Raw genomic sequence first — 26,906 nt, 5'->3', positions numbered from 1 at the left:
CTGAGCTGGGCCCGGGGCAAGGCTGAGCCCCCCCCCCCACCCCCAATTGTCACTGCTGTTGCCTCCCTCTCCTGCTCCTAGGGCGCCGCAGTCCCCAGCCTCCACCTACCTACCCTCAGCTCCCTTCTGTCTGCCACCCGGCCCCTTGCATTTAAAGTAAAAAAAAAAAAATCTCTAAATCGGCCCCTTCTGTGTGAAAGCGGCAGATCGCCCCGGGCGGGCCTTCCCTCACTGTGTCCAGCCCTCCTTTGATGTAACTTCCTGTTTCCATGAGGGTGGGTCACCTGAGGTGATCTGCCGCTTAAGTTTTGCACAGAAGGCACTGCGCTGCTGCTTTAGAGATTTTTTTAATGCAGAATATAAGAATGCATGTAAAGTAAAATATACAATCTTTTTCTGCCATCATTTTCAGTGTTTCTCTGTTTCATCTTTGGCCAGCTCCTGAAACCCAGTCTGACTGGTGCTTCTAACTTTGGATGCAGACCTGTGCCCTCTCCTTCCTTCAGCCCTGCAATTGGAACAGTCATCCTCTGAAGTGGAGGCTCTGTGTTTCTATGGATCCCTGAGGCTCAGGTGCTCAAAACACAGGCACTGTACTGAACAGCACCGGAGAAATAGCGCCAGAATAGCGCAGAACAGCTCTCTAATGCTCAAAGCTAATGAGATGAGCGTTGAGCAGTAAGGAGTTCAGCGGGAGGATTGTGCCTGGTGCATGTGGTCAAGAGTTGTGCATCAAGCACAGCTCTTAAGCGCATGCCCACTCAAACTGGGGAAATGGAGCCCGCTCTCACCAGAACGTCTGATTAGCCGGCAGCTCATCAGCCAATGACCTCCCTTACATCCCGTTGCTGCCTGAGCTGCTGAAAAGAGCCAAGCGCCACTCCACAGAGAGGGAGGAGGAGGAAGGTTCCTTTCCTTTTGGGGGCGGGGTTGTTCTTACTGTATCATTGTTGTTGCTGTTCCAGAATGCTTAAAACAGTGATTTTCCGGATTCCAGGTAGCTGTATTATTTTAGTTTGTGGGTCAATATTTGGCAGAGGATTTTTAATGTATTTGAAAAATAACTCAGACAGGTATATAACTATGACTGCATACAGGAAAAATGAGCTTTCTCCTGCCTCGGACACCCTAACGCCAGCTCCAAGGTGGTGTACAGCAGGAAGAGCACCCGTTTGGCATGCTGACCGCAGAGCGTATGGAAAGACCTCATCAGCATGCATTTGCATGCTCACTGCGCTGTGAGCCGGAGAACTCGTTTGTTCATGCGCTCGTCAGCTCTGAACATTCCGCGCTAGAAAATGTGGGTGCTAGTCTGGCACTAATAGTCTCTTGCACCCGCATTTGCTACTGAGCATCGGGCCTGAGTGGTTCAAACAGATATTGTTTGAAATGTACAGAGCTCTGTACTTCAAACAGTGAATGTTTCAATCACATTACAGCTGGAGGAAGAAGGAACTGGGTCACATCGTGTTAAAAGTAGTAGACAAACTGGGTTAGAGGTGCTTGGGCCATTGGGGGGTCAAGGGAAGGAGATTTAGAATTTTGGGTATTTGGGGGGGAGAAACCAGGACTCATAAATTAGTTGAGAAGCCGAGGGAAGAACAAGAATGTGATTTCAGGAACTGGGAGAAGGGGGGAGGGCAGAAGAAAGATGGGACTTAGGACTGGATCAGAGCAGATGACAGATGGGACTTGGGGGAGAAAGCAGAGGAAATATGAGACTCAGCACTTGGACAGCAAGAGAAGAATGGAGACAGACTGGGGGACTTGGGAGACAGCAAGGGAAGAACAAGTCTTGGTGATTGGGGGAGAAAGCAGGAACTTAGATTTGGTGGGTGTGGGAGGATTTGGGCACAGAGAGTGACAGAGAATTGGGGGTGATAGATGGGGACTCAAACACTGAGTAGGAAATTGTTTGGGGGAAAGGGACTTAATAGACTGCCTTTCTGTGGTTCTTGCAAGTACACTCAAAGCAGTTTACATAGTATATACAGGTACTTATTTGTACCTAGGGCAATGGAGGGTTAAGTGACTTACCCAGAGTCAGAAGGAGCTGCAGTGGGAATCAAACCCAGTTCCCCAGGATCAAAGTCCACTGCACTGACCACTAGGCTGTGGCAATTGAGTAGGTATCAGGGGATAGTGTTAGGTGGGCTTATGAGATGAGGGTTACAGACATGAAATGAAGGGTGGAGAGAGGCTGAGATGTGGTGTGAATAACCTGAGGACGGCAGAGAGGGTTAGAGGCATGAAAAGGGTTGGGGTGTTGTGTAGGGCTATGAAACACACAAGTGATAGATCTCTGAAGGAGGGAGGGTGGAAATGGAACTGGAGACATGGTGAAAGAGGATGAGGAAACCAAAAAAAATGGGATGAAGGGCAAAGATGAAATGGGTTACAGGAAAGGAGCTAGGGCTGGTGAGGGCATGAAAGGAAGAGGAAAGCAGATTAGGTTTGCAGGGGTGAGTAAATGGGGAACTGGGAAGTAGGTGAAAAACAGAGAGGTTATAGGATAGGAAAGAAGAGAGACAGAGGGGGACAAAGAAAGCACTGGAGAAGAGGGTGAGAGTGGAAGAGAGAGAGAGAGAGAGCAGGCAGGTGAGATGAAAACGAGGCAGAACTGGTGAGTGAAAGGAAGGATGAAGATGACATTTTTATAAATGAATTTTTATTTATTTATTGCATTTGTATCCCACATTATCCCACCTCTTTGCAGGCTCAATGTGGCTTACAATATATCATGGGTAGTGGAAATGATAGGAGAATTGACATTTAGTATTACAGAAGTGTTTTGAGTTGCGGGGTAGTGGAAAAATAGAATAGAGGGAGACGCAGAGAAAGGAGAAAAAAAGATGTAAAAAAGAAAAGCTTAATGCCAGAGGTAGATAGAGAAAAAGAATAGAAGACAGGAGAGAGAAAATGTAAAGGAAACCCTAAAAAGAAACTTAAGACCAACTCAAGGAAAGCAAGACCAGAACCAACCCAATGAGAAAGATAAAATATCCAGACAACAAAAGGTAGAAACAAAACCATTTATTTTCAGTTTTTAGGGCTTGGATTATGTCAGCTTGGAGAATTGTGCATCTCTTCTATTTTTGCATTTGCAAAGCAGAGGAAATATATGTCTCGCTTTTTCCAGTATTATGCTTCTCATTCTAGCCTTTTGGGGTTTCTATTTCCGTTTTTGACTACATGTTTCTATTTCTGGTTTTGGCTGCATGTTTCTGTTTGTGGTCCCTTATTCTGTATGATGTGAGGGTCTGTACATGTTCTCTGTTTGTAACCAAAGTAAAGAATTATATTAACAGGACATGTAGCTCCTGTAGAAGGGACCCGTAGCAGTCCAGTTCGTTCTGTTTCTCCAAAAGGGTCTGGTGTAATATTTCCAATGTTGCCTTTTCATATTGTTGTCAGGGCTGGTGCAAAGGTGGGTGCACAAGGTGATCTTCGTGCCTTACATCTCACCCTCAATTATCTTTCGAGACCCCCTCCCCCCAAGCTTTTTTTTCTTACTTTAAATTTTTTATTGAAAAATTTTGTTTTTGAACATATCCTCAGACATTTGTAACATTCAAACCATGCCATAAACAGCTTGTTTCCATTTCTTTACAGTTTTCTCAACATACTGTCTTTCCTTATAACCAATATTACAAACATTAATTCCATCTATAAATTGCGCCCTATGCTCTAAAGTCAATACCCTCCAGCCATGTTCCCCTTTATATTATCCCCCAACTTTATTAATCACCAGTCGAACACAGGTGGTGGAATCAACCTTGTCCCCCCTCCCCCCCCCCCCCCCCGCTCCTCTTCAACTTGTTAGTCCCTTGTGACTTCCCTCCCCCTCCTGCCAAACCCCCCCCCCCCACCCTGGAATGTATCCCCATCCCTCACATTCCCTCAATCATTTCTTGAAGTCTTGTCCATCCCCTTTTACGTCTAAGCTCTCCCTCCCTCCTATATACCGTTAAACGCTCCATTCGCCACAAAAATCTCACTTTAACTTTCCAGTCCTCCAATTTTGGGCCCTCCCCCTAAGATTTTGCTTATTAAAGTCAATAATCATGGTCACCTCAACACCCTGCCTCCCAGAACAATCCTAGAAAAACACAGAATTGGACATCGATTATTTATTTTAAAACACCTGTTGTATCATACAATTCACAGCAACTAACATACTACACACACATAAATATTTTGAGGGGAATGTTATAAAACTGTTAATGTAGCTCTGTTTAAAAACCGTTAAGGTAGACCTGGGAAAAGCCACTGCTGATTCCTGGAATCTTGCTATTTTGGGAATTCTGTCAGGTACTTGTGACCTGAATTGGCAACTGTTAGAAACAGGATCCTGGGGAAGATAGATCCTTGCGTTGCCTCAGGATGGGAATTCTTATGTGTAGAGCCCGAGGAAAAGAAGGAGAAAGGGGAGTGAAAGATGGGAGGGCTGAGGAGGGAGAGTAGGGATGTGCATGGCCGAAAACTTTTCAGTCCACTTTTGAATTTCTGATTTTTTTTCCATTTTTCAAGTGTTATTTTGGTTTGTTCACACACTGGTTGTAATACCTTTTTGTATATGCATTAAATTTTTTTTAAAATACCTTCATTGGCAAAAAGGCATATTTTAAACATAATTTCTGTCAATTCTTGAGAACAACATACTGTGAAAATCTGGTCCCACTTAACCTTCGTAACCATGAAATTATCATACATTTTTCAATAGTTTAGGGGTACCTCCCAGGGACTATGGACCAACCCCAATTATCATTGTTATCACTCTTTTCTCTCCTTCCCCCTCCTCCCCCATGCAGTGACCAAACCAAGAATGCTGTTGAGCAGAAATTATCATACATTTTTCAATAGTTTAAGGGTACCTCCCAGGGGCCATGGACCACCCCCCATTATCATTGTTATCACTCCTTTCTCCCTCCCCCATGCAGTGACCAAGCCAAGAATTCTGTTGAGCAGAAATTGTCTCAAACATTTTTTAATAGTTTAGGGGTACCTCCCAGGGGCCATGGACCACCCCCCATTATCATTGTTATCACTCTTTTCTCTCCTTCCCCCTCCTCCCCCATGCAATGACCAAGCCAAGAATTCTGTTGAGAGAAATTGTCTCAAACATTTTTCATTAGTTTTGGGGTACCTCCCAGGGGCCATGGACCACCCCCAATCATCATTGTTATCACTCCTTTCTCATCTTCCCCCTTCTCCCCCCCCCCCCCACCCCATGCAGTGACCAAGCCAAGAATTCTGTTGAGCAGAAATTGTCTGTTCTGTGTTTGTGTACAGCACTGCATACATCTAGAAATGAAAAGTTGTAGCTGCAGTAGAAGTGACTCCATAAGAATCGGAGGCCTCGATGCTCAGAACTCCCTCGGTAAGCTAACATTGCTGAAACTATACCACTGGAACAGCGCAGAAAATTAGCTTGCCAATGCTCAAAGGAAATGGTATGCAAATTATATGCACATTGTTAAAAGCAAGGAAGGGGGACATGCTTGGCGCATGTGAAGAGTTTCGCGGTAAGCTCAGCTCCTGTGCATGCCAAACCCGAACATGGCACACACATTGGCGTCTGTTTTCTGTGCCTTTAAATATAAGCTTTTCATTTTGGTTTTTTTTTATTTGGAAAGCTTTGTATTTAGATGCAGGAAACAGGCACAGATGTGTACTTTCACTTTAGGGTTTGGATTCATACACATTTGTTTCTCACTATTGGCACTTAGGGGCTTGCACGGGCTTTCTTGTGCTTCGAAATTAAAGAAAAAATGGCAGATTTTAAAGAAAGAATTGTGAGAAATCCTCTCTTCAAACACCCTCCTGCCTGCTCTGAGCTGGTGATATTTTTACAGAGGTAAGGGCGGCTTTGTTTTGTGCGCTATTTTCTGACATTGGAGGGAATAGGAAATTACCTTATCATCCATTTGACCAATTCCCCTGTGCCCCTCCCCCCCAAACCACAGGCACACGCGTCACCACACATTTACCCGCGACCCACCGACCGTAGGGCCCACGCATGACTGACCATTTACCCGCACCCCACTGACCATAGGGCCACGCATGACCGACCATTTACCCACACCCTACTGACCATAGGGCCCGCAAATCACCATTTACCCACACCCCACGGACCACAGGACCGCGCATCACTGACCATTTACCCATGCCCTGCCGACCATAGGGCCCGTGCATCACCGACCACTTACCCGCACCCCACTGACCATACAGCCGCGCATCACCGACCATTTACCCGCACCCCACTGACCATAGGGCCGCGCGTCACCGACAATTTACCCATGCCCTGCTGAGTAGAGGGCCCGTGCATCACCGAGCATTTACCTGTGCCCCACCGACCACTTACCTGCACCCACTGACCACAGGGGCCGGGCATCACCATTTACCCGCACCCCACCAAGCATAGGGCCCACGCATCACTGACCATTTACCCGCGCCCTGCCGACCAAGCATGTACTCGTGCTCTGCCGACCATTTACCTGTAGCCCACTGACTATAGGGCCGCATATCACCGAGCATTTACCCGCGCCCCACCGACCATAGGGCCCACGCATCACTGACCATTTACCCGCGCCCTGCCGACCATAGGGCCGCGCCTCACCAAACATGTACTTGCGCTCCGCCAACCATTTACCTGTACCCCACTGACCATAGGGCCGCGTATCACCATTTACGCGCACCCCACCGACCATAGGTCCCGTGCATCACTGACCATTTACCCATGCCCCGCCGACCATAGGGCCCACGCATCACCGAGCATTTACCCGTGCCCCACCGACCATGCCCCCTCCCCCCAAATCACAGGCACCCACGTCACCTCCCATTAGCATGCTATTTATGCTAACCTTTGGTGTGCTCGTTGTTTCCCACACTAGGGCCTCTGAGCATTCTGCACTCACGGCCCCTAGCACCCACGTCTGCTTCTGAGAATTGGGGCTGGAATGAATAGAATGGCACAAGGTTTGCTTAAAAAGCATCTGTATCTGTGTGTTAATTGTAACATTTGTACAGTGATCTATTGAGATGGACAAAGGGGAAGCCATGCTTGAATAAGGGATATTACTGCACTAAGCACAAAACAGCACATTGCACAGAAATAGCAGCATATGGAGTGAGCGACCCAATGAATGAAGTGCTATATTCCATCTGTTAGTGGTTTTCAGTGACTACCACGTAGGTTTTTAAAACTCCAAGGGCACTCCTCTTATTATATCACTAGTAAAAAAGGCCCGTTTCTGGAATGAATAAAACGGGCGCTAGCAAGGTTTTCCTGGGAGTATGTATGTTTGAGAGAGAGAGAGCCAGAGTGAATGTGCGGGTGTGTGACAGTGTGTGTGTGAGAATGAGAGTGTGTGACAGGGCCCCCTCCCCTGTTCCTAATGCCCCTCACCCCGTTCCCTCCCCTCCTTTTCCTCCTCCTTCCCACACTTTGGGTTCCTTAAGGCTTTCAAAAGTCTATGTACCCCCGTGGCCCTAACGCCCAGTATCCGGATACCCCACCGCTTTCCTCCTCACCCCTCCCACAAGATGTAATACTTTCACGTCCTTCATTTTTTAAAAAAAGTGTCCTATCTACCCTGTGTACAAATGCCCGGCATTCAGATTGTGTTCGTCTCGTAAATTTTCATTTCTTTCATTCATTCAGAACTTGTCCCCCGCCCCCCCCCCCCCCCCCCCCCCCCGAACACTTTTGGTTCCTTCAGTCTTTTAAAACTCTCCTATCTACCCTGTGTCCTAATGGCCAGCATTCAGATTGTTTTCCTTTCCCAAATGTTCATGTCTTTCAGTCGTTCAGAACTCCCCCCTCCCCCCCATTTAACACTTTCGGTTCCTTCAGTCTTTTAAAACTCTCCTATCAACCCTGTGTCCTAATGGCCAGCACTCAGATTGTTTTGCTTTGCCAAATTGTCTGTCACTGATGTCACTGAGGTCAGTGTGTGCTTGCCTAGCAGACCACTTCCAGCAGGCACGGTCCCAAGCACATCCTGTTGGAGGTGAGAATTATTATATAAGATTAAGACATATCATTTTATTTAGTACATTTTCCTAGTTATGTCTGTTCTATTGCCCTGGGATTGGTAGCATGGATGGAATGGTGATACTAATTGGGTTTCTGCCAAGTACTTGTGACCTGGATTGGCCATTGCTGGAAACAGGATACCTGGGCTAGATGGACCATTGGTTTGACCCAGTATGGCTGTTCTTATGTTCTTAATCTAATTAGACAGCTTTGTACAGGGTCAGCCCGGTAAAGAATATCTCCCATCTGATTCCCAGACTGGGTTTTCAGCACCTTAAATTAGCTAGAGCTGAGGTACTGAGAAGGTAGAATTCATGTACTAGCTGAAGTGAGTCATGATCACTGTTAAGGGTGACATCTGGTGGCCAGATTTAAAGCCCACAAGAAAAGGTTTTCTTAAGGAGCCCTGGTGCATAGCTCCAGATCTCAGAACTATCACTGCAATGAGCAGACTTGAAACTGCAGGGGAATGGGTCTACCGAAACAAAGGGAAATTCTGCAGGTAGCTGTGAATGAAGGCACATGGTACTAGGAGCCCAGTTCTAGTTCCAGCTGAGGTGAGACCAAAATTTATTTTTTAAAAACAAGAACAAAGAAAGAAGTACTTAGATTAAAAAATAATAATAATAATAACCATAAAAACATCCATACTGGGTCAGACCAATGGTCCATTCAGCCCAGTATCCAGCTTCCAGCAGTGGCCAATTCAAGTCACAAGTACCTGACAGAAACACGATTAGTAGCACCGTCCCACGCTACGAATCCCAGGGCAAGCAGTGGCTTCCCCCATGTCAATAACAGGCTATGGACTTTTCCTCCAGGATCTTGCCCAAACCTTTTTTAAAACCAGATACACTAACCACCATTACCATATCCTCTGACAATGAGTTCCAGTGCTTAACTATTCTTTGAGTGAAAAAATATTTCCTTTAGAAGTATCTCCATGCAATTTCATTGAGTATCCCTTGGTCTTTGTATTTTTTGAAAGAGAGAAAAGCCTTTCTCCTCCACCTGTTGCACTCCACTCAAGATTTTGTAGACCTCAATCATATCCCCCCTCAGCCGTCTCTTTTCCAAGCTGAACAGCCCTAACCTCTTTAGTCTTTCCTCATACAGGAGCAGTTCCATCCCCTTTATCATTTTGGTTGCTCTTCTTTGAATCTTTTCTAATTCCTCTATATCTTTTCTGAGATATAGCAACCAGAATTGAACACAATACTCAAGGTGAGGTCGCACCATGGAGAGATACAGAGGCATTATAATATTTTTGGACTTATTTTGAAATCCCTCTCCTAATAATTCCTATTCCTAGCATCCTATTTCCTTTTTCGGCTATGTATTGTCTACAATGACACCTAGGTTTTTTTCTTGAGTGACGATTCCTAAAGTGGACCCTAGCATTAGATAACTATGATTCGGATTATTCTTCCCAATGTGCAGAACTTTGCATTTGTCCCTCAGGAGGATTACACCAATTTCAGAAGTTCATATATGTAGAACTCAGCTGGGTGGACCTCCTCTACAGACAAACAGAGGAGTAGGCCTAGTGGTTAGAGAACTGGGTTGACTACCAGGGAAGCCCAGTTCAAATCTCACGGTTGCTCCTTGTGACCTCGGGGAAAGTCAGTTAATCCTCCATTGCCTCAGGTACAAATTTACATTGTAAGCCCTCCAGGAACAGGTACATAAGTAATGCCACACTGGAAAAAGACCAAGGGTCCATCGAACCCAGCATCCTGTCCATGACAGTGGCCAATCCAGGCCAAGGGCACCTGGCGAGCTTCCCAAACGTACAAACATTCTATACAATCAAGCCATTGTGACATCACTAATGAGGTTCGCTCTTATTGGTGGAATGAGCCACTATGACATCACAATAGGTTAAATCACTGCTCTATGTAATAAAAGTGAGCCAAGTAGAGGACCTAAGTACATAAGTAATGCCACACTGGAAAAAGACCAAGGGTACATCGAGCCCAGCATCCTGTCCATGACAGCGGCCAATCCAGGCCAAGGGCACCTGGCGAGCTTCCCAAACGTACAAACATTCTATACATGTTATTCCTGGAATTGTGGATTTTTCCCAAGTCCATTTAGTAGTGGTTTATGGACTTGGCCTTTAGGAAACCGTCTAACCCCTTTTTAAACTCTGCCAAGCTAACTGCCTTCACCAGGTTCTCTGGCAACAAATTCCAGAGTTTAATTACGCGTTGGGTGAAGAAAAGGTTTCTCTGATTTGTTTTAAATTTACTACACTGTAGTTTCATCGCATGCCCCCTAGTCCTAGTATTTTTGGAAAGTGTGAACAGACGCTTCACATCCACCTGTTCCACTCCACTCATTATTTTATATACTTCTATCATGTCTCCCCTCAGCAGTCTCTTCTCCAAGCTGAAAAGCCCTAGCCTCCTTAGTCTTTCTTCATAGGGAAGTCGTCCCATCCCCGCTATCATTTTTGTTGCCCTTCGCTGCACCTTTTCCAATTCTACTATATCTTTCTTGAGATGCGGCGACCAGACTTGAACACAATACTCAAGGTGCGGTCGCACCATAGAGCGATACAACGGCATTATAACATCCTCACACCTGTTTTCCATACCTTTCCTAATAATATCTGAATGTAACTCACTTTGAGCTACTATTGTTAATATAAAGTGCCATTTCTGCAATAGAAACTACAGAAGCAATTTCAAACTTTACAGGTTGGGCTGCTCTTTTTTTGGGAGAATCAATTCATCCACCTTCCCTATTCACTGATAATGAGATCACAGGAAGTCACACAGACTGGACTTCCAACTCTTCTCTAGACTGTCACGTTCACTTTTCCCCAGGGTAAGTATCAGCACAAAAGGAAAGCCAAGCCAGAGCTGGGATCTTGGATATCAGCTTGGATTTTCTTTCTATTATTTGCTCTATTGGTTTTGTAGATGTGTATATTAAAGAAAGCTGGATTCAAGGGCTGAAAGAATACTCGGCAGGACAATTTGTTAAGCCTGAAAAACAGAGTTTATTAACTATTCATCTGACCCCCAAGAATCAGGAGCAGTCACATCTGGGAAATGCAGGGCACAAAATTCATCCTACACCTGACCTTCCAAAAGAAAAAGAGAAACGAAAAGTGCTTGCTGGTTCATCTCTCTGGACTCAAGTCATTTGGGGTTATTATGGAAACAAACTATTCAATGCTTCTCACTTTCAAAAGCAGAAAACTGATTCTCTCACCACCTACCGGTGTTTGGGAATCAGACTCTAACAGCAAACAGGTTTTTGGCACCTCTCATCTCCAAATTCTTCCAATTTAAACACTAAGCTACCGGGTGGTAGTAAAGGGGGAGAGTTGAGTGACACAGCTGGAATCCAGTCTGCTCCTGTTCCCTTTGCTTTAGTCCTGCTTCTTCTCGCCTTTCGTCCCTGCTGAAGGTGCCTTCTCCTCCTTAGCCTGCGACGCTGATTGAGCGCCCGAGACGCCCCTGGCCGCCTCTTCCGCAGATTTAGCATCAATCGCTGCATGTTCCTTTTTCACTAAGTCTTCCAGTTCTTTCTATTCAAAAAAAAAAGAAAACAAGGCTTAGAACCACAATTTATTTCTGGTAGTCACATCCCCCTTTCATTCACCTTCCCCACCCCCAACCCTACCTAGGCAACAGCACATATTCTACCATTTAACACTCTCTCTTTCCTCAGCAAGAGCACGTTGCCTCTCATTTACTGAGCACCCTCTTCCTACCTATTGTTTACGTTGCATCCCTACAGCGGAGATTTTCAGGATGTAACCAATGAATATGGAAAAGATCTGTTTTCATGAATTACCTCCACTGTATGCCGATAGACTGATGAGTGGTTGAGTACCGGACACTTTGACATTTTGAAGGATTAAGACCACTGAATTGATTTGAAGTGAATATGCAGTGGCGAGCTCATAACATACTTGACACGTTGAGCAGGCTTTACACAGTATGAGGAAAGTGCTGTACAAGTCTATATAGTAGTTTCTATACAGTGTTTATATATATTGTTTACGTGGAGTAATTTCACGTAGTGTATATGTGGGGTGAGTGTGAGTATGTGGTAGGATGATAGAGTGTATTGTAATATGATTATTCAAGATATTTAATATAGATTCAAAATGTTTGATAATATTTTAACGGTTGTTTAATAATTCACATTGTATGCTATTTGCAACCATTATTGCAGGGGCGTAGCCAGACACCCAATTTTGGGTGGGCCTGGGCCCAAGATGGATGGGCAGAAGAACTCCGCCCTGTCCCACAAATGATTTGGTCTCTCCCTCTCTCGCCTGCATGCCATATGGTCTCTCAAACATCCCCCTCCTCCCATACCTTTTAAATAGCAGATTTTCACTGGCAGCAAGCAGCAAATAATACACACTGCTCATGTTGGCTCCACAGCCTTCCCTCTGATGCAACTTTCTGTTTCCGCATAGGCGGGAATACATCAAAGGGAAGGCTGGTATGCAGGAAGGACAGGAATTTTGGGTTTTGGGGGCTTGGGAAACCCTACCAGACACTTCATAGGTGTGCTGCTACTGGGTGGGCCTGGGCCCACCCAGGCCCACCCTTGGCTACGCCACTGCATTATTGATGTTCGAACCTTGTTTGTAATTTTGTTAATACGTATTCATTGGAGAAATCCTGAAAACCGTTGCCCACCCCTGCCCTAAAGAGTATTTATCTTCCTATTTGTGTCCAAACCACCAGAGGGCAAGAGCCCATCATCTTCCATTTATCCACTCCCTTCCCCCAGCTACAAGACAGAAGCACATCTCCTACTGCTTACTACATGCACTCCTCACCCCCCCACCCAGGAAGCAAGAATGTACTCCTCCTATTTACTTCAGTCTGCCACCCCCCACCTCCCCCCCCAGCCAGAGGACAAGTTTTTTGCCACCTACTACTCCTCCCCAGAAGGCAGGAAGCAAATCCTCTCTGATATACTGCATCTCCCCTCTTAGCCAGAAAGCAAGCGAACATCACCTCCCATTTACCCATGCCCCTTCCCCACCAGGCACACACCCCACCAACCACAGTGCATGCACGTCACTTCCCATTTACCCACACCCAACCACCCATGTGTCACCTCCACTTTTGCCACTGCCCCTTCCCCCACCACCACAGGGCACATGCACTTCACCTCCCCTTCCCCCTCCCCACTACCACAGGGTACACACACATCACCTCCCCTTTTGCCCACGTCCCTACCCGCTCACCACAGGGCACACATGAGTTACCTCCCCTTTTGCCCATGCCCCTTCTCCTCGACCAAAGGGTGCACACGCATCACCTCCCCCAATCACAGAGTGCACACATGCGCATCACCTCCTATTTGCCCACCCACCCCCCACCACAGAACGCGTACGAGTGTCACCTCCTATTTAGACCATGCCCCTCTCCCACTGATCATAAGGCAGGCACGCGCCATCACCTCCCATTTACCATGCCCTTACCCCACCGACCACAGGGTGCATGACCATCACCTCCCATTTACCCACACATCACCACTCACATACCCTCCTCCAAATCACAGGCACACACATCACCTCCCATTTACCCTCAAAACAACCACAGGTTAGGCGCGTCATCTCCCATTTACCCACGCCACACCAACCACAGGGCACGCGCGTCACCTCCCATGCCCATTTCCCCACCAGGGTGGGCACGCGCGTCACCTCCCATTTACCCATGCCCCTTTCCCCATCAGGCGCGCGTGTCACCTCCCATGCCCCTTTCACCACCAGGGTGGGCACACAACACCTCCCATTTACCCATGCCCCTTTCACCACCAACCACAGGGCACACGCGCGAGTCACCTCCCATTTAGCCACGCCCCACCAAGCACAGGGTAGGTACATCACCACCCATTTACTTATAGCCCCAACCACAGGGTGCACATGCGTCACCTCCCCTTTTGCCCACGCCCCACTGACCACCGCACACATGCGTCACCTTCCATTTCTTGCACCCTATTTCCAACCCCTACTGTTGAAGGCCAGAGCACCCTGGCCCCTGTTTCTCTTTTGGTATGCCAACAGTGTTACCTTCCAGCCCAAAAGATCTGCCAAAGCCATGCAGCCGTCGTCACAGTTCCCCAGCCAGGCTACGTCTCTAAAGAAGACACAAAGCAGGTACTCATGTCTGTGTGTACATCATGTGTGTTTATTGCATAGGAGGACACGATAGTGCTGTAAGCACGATCATTCAGTATTAGGAAAACAAAGCCAGTGCTGGGCAGACTTCTATGGTCTGTGCCCTGAAAACGGCAAGGACAAATCAAGATCAAGTATACATATTTGGTATCACATCATACCTTATGCTATGAGTTTATTTGGTTGGGCAGACTGGATGGACCATACAGGTCTTTATCTGGCGTCATCTACTAAGTTATGTTTCTGCATGCACCTGTAACTTGCCTATAAGCTTTTTCTGAATCGAAGTCCATTCCACAGCCAAAGCCAAGGAGAGCCATGAAGGAGCCACTCTGAGGGAAACAGAAGCAGTACACTGTCAAATACTGTGTGAGCCACATGGAGGGAGAAGGGGTGAGCAGGACCCAAGGTGACTCAGAAACCCTCAGGGGGCTCAGGCTTACGCAACAGCTTAAACCCACTGTTGGCAGTACGTAACCTCATTTTGAAAGCAGCAAGACATAGGCTTCTCTTAACTGTGAGGCTCAGCCTCCTTCTGCTGCTCGGGTTTGGAACAAATTGCCCGTTCAGTTCAGAATTGTAACCAGTTATGGTCAATTCCCTAATCTGTTTCAGAAATTTTTATCTTTTTAACATTAGGTGATATTACTTGTAATTCCTAAGGATTTGTTTGAGTTATTTTTTTGTAACCCAGAAATTTCTATCTTGTTAACTTTTATGTGATACTAGTAAAAAAGCCCCGTTTCTGATGCAAATGAAACGGGGGCTAGCAAGGTTTTCTTTTGTGTGCATGTGGGAGTGTGTGTGTCCCTGCCCTCTGCCCTCTCTCGCCTCCCCCCTCTGAGTCCTTCACTGTTACAGAGAGAGCGATTTGATTTCCTGCTTTGCTGTATTTTCCTTCACTGTTTGTGTTACAGAGAGAGCGAGGGCGGGGCAGACACTCATGGGGAAACCGGATCTCTCTCCCCCTTCACACTTCCGGCTGGAGGCTTCATAGAACGTTGGTGGTGCCTTTTATATAGAGAGATTACTTAGCAATTCCTCAGGATTGGTCCAAGTTGCTCTTTTTTTGTAATCCACATACAACTTGGAGGTTGTTGCGGACTATGAGAATAAACTGTATTGTATGTTGTGATGGACTAGTGTGTCAATTTTATATTTTGATTAATTATGATGTTATGTATGTTTATTTTGCACACCGCCTAGGATTGTCTGATAGTGCAGTTTATAAATAGAGAGCTGAATATCGACTAAATCCTGTGTCCCTGGCATGCCCGCCTCCACGGCAGTGTCTACATGTTGTGTGGCCAACAAAATGTAACCAGTCAGTGCGGATTTTCAAATCCAAAGATCTGTCCAAGTATCTCAAAGTTACCTGGACAAATGTTTTGAATATCAGCTTTAAAAAAAAAACCCACACCATCCACTTTGTATTTCATTAGGAATAAAAGACCTTAGCTAACCCTTCTCCCCCACTGGCCTCAGTACAGAACTTGTCTTATTTACCAACTGTTGTAAGGCTGCACTCATCCTTATAAACTACCTGTAACTGACTGACCTAGGGACTGTTTTGGAACTTTCCGGAATTAGACAAAAGTTACTGCTAATTGTAGCATCTCTTAAAGATAACATGGACCCCATTCACATCTCTGAGATGCTGAAATAAATCAAAGCAACAATCCTACCCCAATCTCCTTTGCTCACCTCTCCTGTTTTCTCCTTGTTAATAAGTAATCGTGGTACATTTGTAGGCACCCTGCAAGAAGATAGACAGAAAGTTAAATTCTGGAATTAAATCTTTTTTTTTTTTTTAAATCAATCCAAATGAACATGATTAAAGCAAGTTTTGGGAGGAAGATACCTAGGGACAGGGAAGATGGCCACAAGATCCTAGTACAGTGATGGCGAACCTTTCAGAGACCGAGTGCCCAAACAGCAACCCAAAATCTAATTATTTATCGCAAAGTGCCAACAGGGCAATTTAACCTCCCTCCCAGTTCCAGGGTCCCCCTCCCTCCCTCCCTCCCCAGTTCCAGGGTCCCCCCTCCCTCTTCGAGTTCCAGGCCCCCTCCCTCCAATTTTAAAAGTCATCTATCTTACCTCATCAGGGTTAAGGCGGCAGCAGCGGTAAAAAGCATTCAGGCTCCGCTCAGTGCTTAGTCCAGTTTTCCCTTCTCTCTCAGCTCTGGTCCTGCCCTCATTTCCTGTTTCCGCAAGGGCGGGACCAGAGCTGAGAGAGAAGGGAAAACTGAACTAAGCACCGAGCCGAGCCTGCATGCTGCCGCCCTAACTCCGACGAGGTAAAATAGATGACTTAAAATTCGGAGGGAACAAATTTCCGGTGGGTGAACAAACTTCCGGTGGGTCTCTCCTCCGCTCCGACACAACTTTGAACTGCTAGGGCGATTGCACCAGCAGTTCATAGCGGCAGTACAACTCTGGCTGAGGTGACGGCGCGCGTGCCATAGGTTCACCATCATTGTCCTAGTAGAAGAAAAGGTAGCTTGGTACAGGATGGGGAGAGATGGAAGGGTTGGAGGTGAAGGGGGAGAAAGGAACACAAGTAAGGTAGTACCATAAACTGGTACCCTGAAAAAATATCAAGGTGTCAGAGTAGTATTAGGAGGAAAAAAAAATGATGAACGTAAACAATACATTTGTTGGGGGAGGGGGGAAATATAAACAGACGTTGATATGAAGATGGCTGGATGCTGGATTTAAAATTAATGGAAGAAGCTGTGCTTTAAATTCCAGTAAAATGTATGTGGAATGTTTCATGAAAACAAATCAAAATTTGCTAGACCAAAAAATTCAATATATATGTACGGAGGAGGAGGAGGAAGAGGAGTTGATCTCAGTAACTAATTCTCCTGCTCCTCCTCATCTACTACTACTACTACTTAACATTTCTACAGCGCTACTAGGGTTACGCAGCGCTGTACAAAATACACAAAGAAGGACGGTCCCTGCTCAAAGGAGCTTACAATCTAAAGAACGAAATGTCAAGTTGGGGCAGTCAAGATTTCCTGGGTAGAGGTGTAGAGGTTAGGTGCCGAAGACGACATTGAAGAGGTGGGCTTTAAGCAGGGATTTGAAGATTGGCAGGGAGGGGGCCTGGCGTATGGGCTCGGGGAGTTTGTTCCACGCGTGGGGTGGTATAAGACTGGGGTAGAGGGTTCCTACTAATGAGGGAGGAGAGCTCCTGTTACAGGAAGGTTCCAGTTACAAGGCTGCGAGTCGAGGACAAGTCCATAATGAAGTGTGTACAGGCTGCGACAGATACTTACTTGCCAACAAGGGATGCAAACGGCTGAACCTGCAACGAGGTGCCCATTATAATCAGGAGATCAATCTGCTGGAAATCCTGCAGCAAAGAAAGTGAAATGTAAGACACCACACTGGCTCGGAAAGCAAATGGAACCCTGAACCGGAGCGTCTTAACGTGACCAACCCATACGTACAGATTTTAAACAGGAGAAGAATCGTGCAGGCAAACTCTCGCCAAACAGCACAATATCTGCAAAAACATACACACACAAAAAAAAGGGAGAGCTGAATAAAAGTGCTTCTTGGGTCCCACCGACACAGTAATAGAGTGCCTGATATTCAGAAAAAGCCTGCCCTCCTAAATATGTGACAAAGAGGCATATTTTCAAAGCACTTAGCCTTCCAAAGTTCCATAGGTTTCTATGGAACTTTGGAAGGCTAAGTGCTTTGAAAATATGCCTCATCTATTGTCATGTCAAACTTAGAAGCCTATGTTTTAAGATAAAAATTCATCTTCATTTAGCAGCTTTAAAGTTTTGCTCATAAATGTAGGTTTGCCATCCATTTGCCTAATTTATGAGCCTAATGCTGAAATCAGTGTTAAACTTCTAACTTTTTTTTAATTCCCTGCCCTAAATCCATCCCTGTTGCCACCCACTTTTTATGCTCCTAAATTTAGGAGTTTAGGGGTCAATATTCAGTTGTCGGGCAGTGAGCATTTTCCTCATCACCAATGGGGTTATTCCCAGATATTCAAAGCTGGGACCTATGCAGGCTTTGGATTTGAGTGTCCGGTTATTTTTAAGATGGCTAAGACATAGCTGCTTCAGCTGATATTCATCACTTAAGTGGCCGCGGGTTAGCGCATAACCTGGCCGCTTACCCCTGAATTCTATATAGCGCGCCTAGAGACTGGCACCAAAATCAGCACATTCTATTAACAACGCGCATAATTTTACAAACGTAACAAGCTAATGAGCGCTGATAACGGCACTTAAGCAATAATGAGCACTAATTGACACCGATTAGAATTTAGGTGCACAACTCGCTAAGCGTTATTTTGTTAACGTTGTGAGCCAACCTTCTAAATACACAGGCAAAAAGGGGCATGGTTATGGGCGGGGAAATGGGCGTTTCGTGGGCTTTCCGAAATTTAGGCAACTGGATTTAGAATATAGCCCACTGCGCCTAAATCTACATGCCGAGATTTACGCCATGGTTTCGTTGGTGTAAATGGATGTGCGTACATTTAGGTGCTAAAATATCAGCTAAAATATCAACTAAAATATCAATCCGTATTCTATATTCGGAGCCTACGCTTATCAGCGCCGATTTTTTTTTTTTAGGCGCCTTAAGGGCTAAATATCAAGTACATAAGCACCGCCATACTGGGAAAAGACCAAGGGTCCATCAAGCCCAGCATCCTGTCTCTGACAGCGGCCAATCCAGGCTTCAAGAACCCAGTAACCCCCCCCCCCCCCCCCACCACCCCCCAAGAAAAAATATATATATTTAATAATGTTCAATGGACTTTTCCTTCAGGAATCTGTCCAAACCCCCCTTAAACTCCATAAGGCCAGCTGCTGCCAATACATTCTCCGGCAATGAGTTCCAGAGTCCAACTACACGCTGAGTAAAGAAAAACTTTAAATCTACCATATTCTAGCTTCATCTTGCATCCGCTGGTTCTATTATTGTTTGAAAGTGTAAACAAATGCTTCACATCTGTCCGTTCTACTCTGCTCATTATCTTGTAGACTTCTATCATATCATCCCTCAGCTGCCTTTTCTCCAAGCTGAAGAGCCCTAACCTTCTCAGCCTTTCCTCATAGGGGAGTCGTTCCATCCCTTTTATCATTTTCATCGCCCTTCTCTGCACCTTCTCCAATTCTTTTATATCTTTTTTGAGATGCGGCGGCTAGAATTGGCCAAGTGCTGAGTCTGCCCCCAGAATGCCCCCCAACACAGCCGGCTTTCAGTTTCGGCGCTAACCGTAATATTCAGCAGCATTTAGCCAGCTAATTTCCGTTGAACATTAGCAACTAGCCCCGACCAAGTGATTTAACGGTCAGTGGTCAGCAAAATCGCGTTGAATATTGGGCCTTTAGTGAAACTTTGAGTAAAGGTTTATGCACTCAGCCCTAGTCAATTTTCAAAGTTAGGAACATAAATCCTTTGAATATTTGGGCCTTTTGGAGAGCTGGAGATCGTTGTTAAACTGATTAAATGAGCTTTACTTGAGTGGTTAATGCATTATGTCTGGCTCAGTACAGAGAGAGTGGGAAGTGGACCAATGACTCCAGGAGAACGGGAGATAAGATTTCAAAGAACCACTTAATAAAGTGGTTCTTTGAAATCTTATCTCCGTTTCTCCTGGAGTCATTGGTCCACTTCCCACTCTCTCTGTACTGTTATATTTACGTGGGAGTTAGTGTTCATCCACTTAGGTGGATCACTCTCTCCATTATGTCTGGCTCACCACACAGGAACACACCCAAAGCGGCTAGACATGGCAACGCTGTGCTCCACAGAGCTACAATTCCAGAGTGAGGTGCCCCGTGTACTCACAAACAGCATTCAGATTCACGGTCCTGGACTCCAGCAGGGCTCGGGAGCGCTTTATCTGAGGCACAGATATGGCTGAAAGCATCATGAAACCAATCCACTTACCAGGCTTCACCACACTGCTGCACTTTTCACACTTGGGAATCAGATCAGTGAAGATCTTATCTGTTCATAACAGAGCAAAGACAGCTTGGTTAGGCCTGGTCAACAGAACTAAATCAATATCAAAAATGCTGAATCCCAAATGGGAGAGACGAAAAGATTAAAACTGGTAAAGAGTCAATTCCTGGTAAAATAGAAAAGCATAATATGAGATGCCTAAAGAATACACTTACACTCTATCATAATCTGAAGAAAGAACGTTGAACACCATCTCCTGCATACACAGCCTTATGAGAGAGAAGGAAAGCAGCGAGGATGCCAATATTAGGAGGGGCATGAGATGGGAAGGGGGTCTCTCTCTCTCACCTGAGGCATGTGCACTCTACAGAAACAGATATGGGCATCTCTCTCTCTCACCCAAGTCAATGTACACTCGCCCAGGCACTGATGGGGGGTCTCTCTCTTTCTCTTCTGAGACACTGTATGCTCCAAGAGATAAGATATGGGAGTCCCTCTCTCTCTCACCCAAGACACTATGCATTCCCCGCAGATTAAGACGGGAGTCTTGCTCTCTCTCTCATCTAGAACGCTGTGCATTCTCTAGGGACAGAGATGGGGGTCTCTCTCCCCCTCCCTCACCTGGGACATTGTGAATGCCCTAGAGTTATAGATGGGGGTGGGGGGGGTCTTTCTCATCTGAGCAACTGTGCCCTCCCCAAACACAGATCTAGGAGTCTCTTTCTCACTCAGGTCAATGTGTATTTCCCAGAGAAACTGACGGGGATCTCTCTCTCTCTCTCCTAAGATCCCATACACTCCCCAGAGATAGATATGAGGGTCTCTCTCTCTCATCTAAAACATTATGTATTCCCTAGAGACAGAAATGGGGGAACTCTCTTTCTCTCACCTGAGCAATGTGCCCTTCCCAGGCACAGATATAAGGGTCTCTCTCTTGCCTGGGACACTGTGCAGTTCCCAGAGACACGAGGATAAAATTTGGCCCCGTCCTCGCAGGTACTGACTCCGTCCCCATCCGTCCCATCCCCGTGGGCTCTGTTCTCATCTGCAGAAGCCTCAAACACTTATGATTTTATATTTAAAACTTTTTAATAAAGTATAAAAAGGAACAATACGCTGTGCAACTGTTGTGTATAAATTACAAATAGAAAACAATAATAACAATGAGCAGCTATAATAAACCCTCCCACCACCACCACCCTCTACCCTTCCAACCTCAACAATAGCTGACTTCTACTACCCTAAGAAATCCTAATCCACCCTGTTAAAATGTCCAGGAGTACAAAATACAACCCGTTCTGTATGCCCTAGAGGGGAGAAATATGATTTTTTTAATCTGTGGATGAATAAGTCATCGACAATCTCAGGATTCAGTCTAGCTCTCCTGTCTTCCACAGTCCTTCCTGCAATAGAAGATGCCTTCTCAGAAGATGTGCTGGTAGCAGGAAGGTACAGGATCCCCCATGCAAATTTTGCTAGTTGTGGCCAGCATGTTTGCTTGTTTTTCCAAAAAATAAAAATATTGTCATCTGCATCACTCAAACATAAATAACAATCCAGTTCATTAACAGGCTTCAAAGTAGAAAGCGACATGTGGACAAAGTTTGTCCCCGTCCTCGTGGGCTCTGTCCCCATCCCTGTGGGATTTGTCCCCGTCCCCACCCCATCCCTGCGGTTACCGCGGGTCCCCACCCGTGTCATTCTCTAATAGATCTCTCTCTCTTTCATCTAAGACACTGTGCATTCCCTAGAGTCAGAGATAGGGGTCTCTCTCTCTCTTGCCCGGGACACTGTGCATACACTCTCCAGAGACCAAAATGTGGAAATCTCTCGCCGGGGACACTGTGTAATACCCAAGAGAGTATCTCTCTCTCACTCAGGACATGACATACTCCCCATAGATGAAGACAGTGAGAGGAGAGGGGGGGTTTCCTCTTTCTTCTTAGACATCATGCCCTCCTCAGAGATTGTAATAGGATCTCTCTCTCACCCAGGTTACCATGCATTCCCCAGAGATGGAGTCTCGCTCTCTCTCATCAGGGACACCGTATGCTCCTCAGACAGGGATAGGATGATGCCAGACCCAGAGATGGAAGGCAGAAGGACAGGTACCTTTCATCCAGGATAGGGGGTATTCTTTCCTACAGAACATGCCGACACAGTGCGAGGTAAAAAAGGTTCCATGTGCTTCCACCAGGTCATCTTGCTGCAACCCAGCAACTCTCTCCAAAGTATCAATGTTCTGCCAGAAAGGAGGAAAATGAAACTCTGATAAACTACAAAACACAGGGAAAGGGCAAAGGTTGTAAGACAGGTCAAAGGGCCAATCTCCCTCAGCCCCTTGGGTAGCTGGGCAGGGGCTACAGCAAGCACCCTGGTGTCAACCTCTCTCTTGTGTGAGACAGGCGAGAGCTTAGGAGGGCTCATAGTAAAGGCCAACTGAATTTCAGTTTCGGTGCTGAAACTGGTCCAAAATCTACATTCAGGCTTGATTCGGTTCTGACAATCCCTTAGTGGTCCAGCGGGTAGTTGGGGCAGGATCGATCCCCAGTCGCTCCTGCCTATGTCTTCTCTGCTGCCAAAATGGCTGCTGTAATCTCTAGCAGCAGTCTCATGAGACTGTTGTTGGAGATCACAGAAGCTATTTTGAGAATGGAGCCGGCATGGGCAGGAGTGACTGGAGATCGATCCTGCCCCAACTACCCACTAGACCCACTAAGGGATGGACAGTAGGCCCTGGGAGGCTTATGGGTGGGTCCGGGAGGGGAGCCCCTTCTGTGAGCAAGCTTGGTTGGGCCCTAGCAGCTAGTTTCGGTTTTGGTTCCAGCCGAAACCAAGCAGCACATTTTGGCTGCAAAACCAGTTTCAGTCACCCTCTAGTTCACGGGGCCAGTTTCATTCAGCCACATGTAATTAGGCAGTAGTTGTAGAAGGCGCCATAGTGTCAACCTCTCCCACTTGTGTAAGGCGGACAGGGCCAGTCGCTCTCACCTGGGTATAGCAGCGCAGTAAGCGCCCTTTCTCTTTCAGCAATCGCAGGAAGTAGTGGCACACCGTTGGCTGAAATTAAGAAATGTTAACTGTTATTTCCTTCTGTTTCTTTGAGGACTGGGGCAGCTGTCAAGAAATGAATTCTGTGCTAACACCTTATCTTTTTCTCATGTTCCCCCCCTTTCTGTGTGCTTTTACTCACATGTCAATTCAGTTTAGGGGCAACTTTTTGGCTGGAGGGGTCAAACAAGTCAATCACCAGTGCCACCCCAAGCTCTATAGCTGCTCTTGCTGTGATGGGCAAAATATGGGTAGGACCATACCCCCAGTCCACTGCTGCGGATTCAGATCTACCCAGTATGTCTGCAGTTAATGCTTTTCCCTCTGGGGCTTCTCTCAAACCCATTCTGAATGTCACTTCCCACTGACCCCTTAAAAAGCCTTACCCTTGCCCCCAGCTCTTCTCCTCACTGAAACTCCCTCCCCCATGTTTCCACTCCTACTTTCCCTAGGACAGTCCAACTTCTGACTCAAAGTCCCACCACTACAGCCGATTCCCCTTTCTAAGCCTTTGAAACCTTTACCTTAAACTGCCCTGGGTAAAGTTCTCTTGCCAGGGTAAAAAACGGCTCTGGATTACTCTAGGAAAAAGACAAAAGTATTAATATAAGCCACTAGTTGCTTTCTACAGGGGGCCAGTTTGCACAAAGCTTAATAAAAGGCTTCCTTCACTACAACATCTGCTACCACCGTTACCCTCTTTTTAAGGAAGTATTTTTTCACAGAGAGAGTGGTGGAAACGTGGAATGCTCTCCCACGGGAGGTGGTGGAGATGAAAACGGTATGGGAATTCAAACATGCGTGGGATAAACACAAAGGAATCCTGTTTAGAAGGAATGGATCTATGGAATCTTAGCGGAGATTGGGTGGCGATGCCGGTAACTGGAGAGTAAAACCAATGCTGGGCGGACTTCTACGGTCTGTGCCCTGATCGTGGCTGAATAGACATGGATGGGCTGGAGTGTAACTTTTAAGGGGCTTCAACATTAGCTTCAGAACTTTTAGTACAGGAACGGTGTTGGGCAGACTTTTACGGTCTGTGCCCTGAGAAAGGCAGAGACAAATCAAACTCTGGTGTACGTATAAAGTTATCACATACCATGTAAAATGAGTTTATCTTGTTGGGCAGACTGGATGGACCGTACAGGTCTTTATCTGCGTCATTTACTATGTTACTCTTTGGGGTTCTACATGGAATGTTGCTATTAATTGGGATTCCGGAATCTTGTCACTCTTTAGGATTCCAGAATCTTCAGAACTTTTAGTACAAGAACAGTGCTGGGCAGACTTCTACGGTCTGAGCCCTGAGAAAGGCAGGGACAAATCAAACTCGGGTATAAAGTATCACATACCATGTAAAATGAGTTTATCCTTGTTGGGCAGACTGGATGGACCGTACAGGTCTTTATCTGCCGTCATTTACTATGTTTAATAGATGGACAGTGCAATTGCTATATGAACTTTTTCCCACACTTCTGAGGAGAGTAAATTAATTTTACTACTGACAGAGACATCACAATAAAAGTGACATGCAATCGCCTCCAGCTCTTCAGATCCATCACCTGACCCCCCTGATGTTACAGGACCTGGGGTAACCTTAGAAGAAACACGTCCTACCACTCCTCTGGCTGCCCTCTCAATTGAATTTAACGTAAGCAGTACCTTAAAGTAGTTGATTTCAAATATTGCTTCTGGATAAGGCAAGTCGTACTTCTGCAAGTTGGCGTACAGCCCAGAGCCTGGGGAGCGGAAGTCTGGAATTCCTGCAGCTGATTCATACAGAAGGGATTTTACAGAAGTCCTAGGACATGACTCCCAGGACACACCCCTTGAAACTAATCAGTAGCAGATATTAGTCAAATTAAAGCTAAGGAACTTGTTGCCAGGGATTGGGAGCACAGAAGGGTTTAAGCAAGCTTTAGACGAGAGTCTGGTGGGCAGGTTCATAAATAACTATTAACAGACAGATTTGGGTGTCTCCACCTCCAGCTTATGGGAGTGAACAACAGGGAATGGCTTTTCTTACTGGGATCTGCCGCTACTTCCAAGCGCCCCAGATGCTGGGCTTGATGACCATTGGGCTAACTCAAAATGGCCCCTCTTATGTTTTTAATATATACAATATAGCTTTCTGCAGTCCATAAGCAGGTGACCATTAAACACTACTGAAGGAAGACCCAGAAAAGAGTATTTGTTTTTTTCTTTTAACAGCGTACCGAAATCCATAATTAGTTAGTGTTATAGACTGATTGTGAGATCTGAGAATGGGATTAAAAACACTGCAGACTCTCTCACACACACACACACTGATGCACAAATGTATGCCAAATACTCACATGTAGAGATTCCAGCCCCAACCATGCAGACCACATTCTTACCTGATTAAAGGAGAATGTCACATTAAGGAACTAACATAATCTTTCAATAAAAGTCTTTAACCTTTTCCTCCTCATCTGGCATCAGTGCGTACTGCACCCACAACCCTCCTCTGAAGCACCCATAGCCCTCTCTCCTCTCTGCCCGCCTCCACGTTGGTAGCACCCACTGCCGTCTACCTCCCCCCCCCCCCCCCCCCCCCCCCCCCACTGGAAAGATTATTAGCTTACTGTAAAGCCGCTGCTCCCTCGACATTGCCACAGAATGGAAGAAATCTACTCTTCCACCAATGACCCAATTTTTCAACATTTTTAGAATAGTAAACCAATAGTTCTATGCAAAAATAAGGTTAAGCAATATTAAGAGGCTGGGGAATCGATTCTCAGTGGTTTCAGGGAAACCAGATTTACTCACCTAGCAAAAGTATCTTGTAATTACCATACTGGACTAGGGAAGGGGACTAGAATAGGAGGGAATCTGTTGCTGATGGAAAATCTGAAACAGTTTTGCAGCTGAAATTTAAGTACAGTATATCGAGGGAGCAATAATCATCCAACACTGGTCACCACTGGTTAAATTAGACATGGATATAACAGTGCTGGCCCCTATCTGAGTACAGGCACTGAACATCCAGGTACCTGGAGGTCTGCCAGCTGAGCGATATGAAAGCACAGCCAATATTCAGATATTTGCCATCCCAGGTTAACCAACCATGAATATCAAAGGTGTCTGGGGAACTCCCTGCTCTGTCAGCTCCTCCCCTGGACAGTGCCGAGGTGGTCAGACAGGATATTCAGCAGCACTATTGGGTTATGTGATGCTGAATACCCCGTGGGGACATGGTCATTGCTAGATAACAAGTGGAAGCCTCTCCTGCTTCGTTAAATCACTTTGCACATGGATTCCTAATTTGTTTGAAACTATCCTATATAATAATTTGCACCTCCAATGTTCTACGTCTGGATGCCTGGGTTCGGAACACAATTCCCATTGGTCCGCCCTCGCGTCTAAACGTGATGACGTTAGAGGGCGGATCAGTGAGAGGGAAGGGAAGCCAGCACCAGCCAGCCACAGAACGTTGGGGGTGAGAATAATATCGTGGGAGAATGGCCCCCCTCCCTCCCCCCCTGTCCTCCGAGTTCCAGGCCCCCCTCCCTCCTTCTCCTCCAAGTGCAATCCCGACCATTCCGGAAACAGGAAATGAGGGCGGGACCAGAGGCAGAGCAGAGACAGAAGGGAAGGTAGGCTGAAGCGCCGTGCCTGCTCGCCTTTCACTGCTGCCGCCGGACCCCGAGGTAAGAACTTTTAAATTCTGGGCAGCACGCA

The 26,906-nt window shown here is 46.2% G+C and overlaps 1 protein-coding gene across 3 annotated transcripts in view; it reads right to left on the bottom strand.

Annotated features, from left to right (window-relative positions):
• Positions 1-10,978: 10,978 nt before the first annotated feature.
• The window catches only part of SIRT2 (sirtuin 2), a 32,347-nt gene continuing 16,419 nt past the window's right edge, over positions 10,979-26,906 (bottom strand). For 2 of the 3 annotated variants that reach the window (XM_030219082.1, XM_030219083.1), the window contains exons 5-16: positions 25,541-25,582; positions 24,867-24,973; positions 23,729-23,785; positions 23,145-23,213; positions 22,266-22,395; positions 20,139-20,198; positions 17,663-17,718; positions 17,489-17,565; positions 15,906-15,957; positions 14,466-14,533; positions 14,094-14,160; positions 10,979-11,579 (exon numbers count right to left, since the gene is read on the bottom strand). In XM_030219082.1, coding sequence (XP_030074942.1) covers positions 11,421-11,579; positions 14,094-14,160; positions 14,466-14,533; positions 15,906-15,957; positions 17,489-17,565; positions 17,663-17,718; positions 20,139-20,198; positions 22,266-22,395; positions 23,145-23,213; positions 23,729-23,785; positions 24,867-24,973; positions 25,541-25,582 — 944 coding nt within the window. In that variant the 3' untranslated portion in view covers positions 10,979-11,420. The remainder of the gene's footprint in view (positions 11,580-14,093; positions 14,161-14,465; positions 14,534-15,905; positions 15,958-17,488; positions 17,566-17,662; positions 17,719-20,138; positions 20,199-22,265; positions 22,396-23,144; positions 23,214-23,728; positions 23,786-24,866; positions 24,974-25,540; positions 25,583-26,906) is intronic. The other variant, XM_030219084.1, reaches the window with a different exon arrangement.

Source organism: Microcaecilia unicolor, chromosome 11 (assembly GCF_901765095.1).
Source record: "Microcaecilia unicolor chromosome 11, aMicUni1.1, whole genome shotgun sequence".
Taxonomy (NCBI): domain Eukaryota; kingdom Metazoa; phylum Chordata; class Amphibia; order Gymnophiona; family Siphonopidae; genus Microcaecilia; species Microcaecilia unicolor.
Note: the sequence above shows the minus strand (reverse complement) of the source record. Positions and strands in the feature narration are given on the sequence as shown.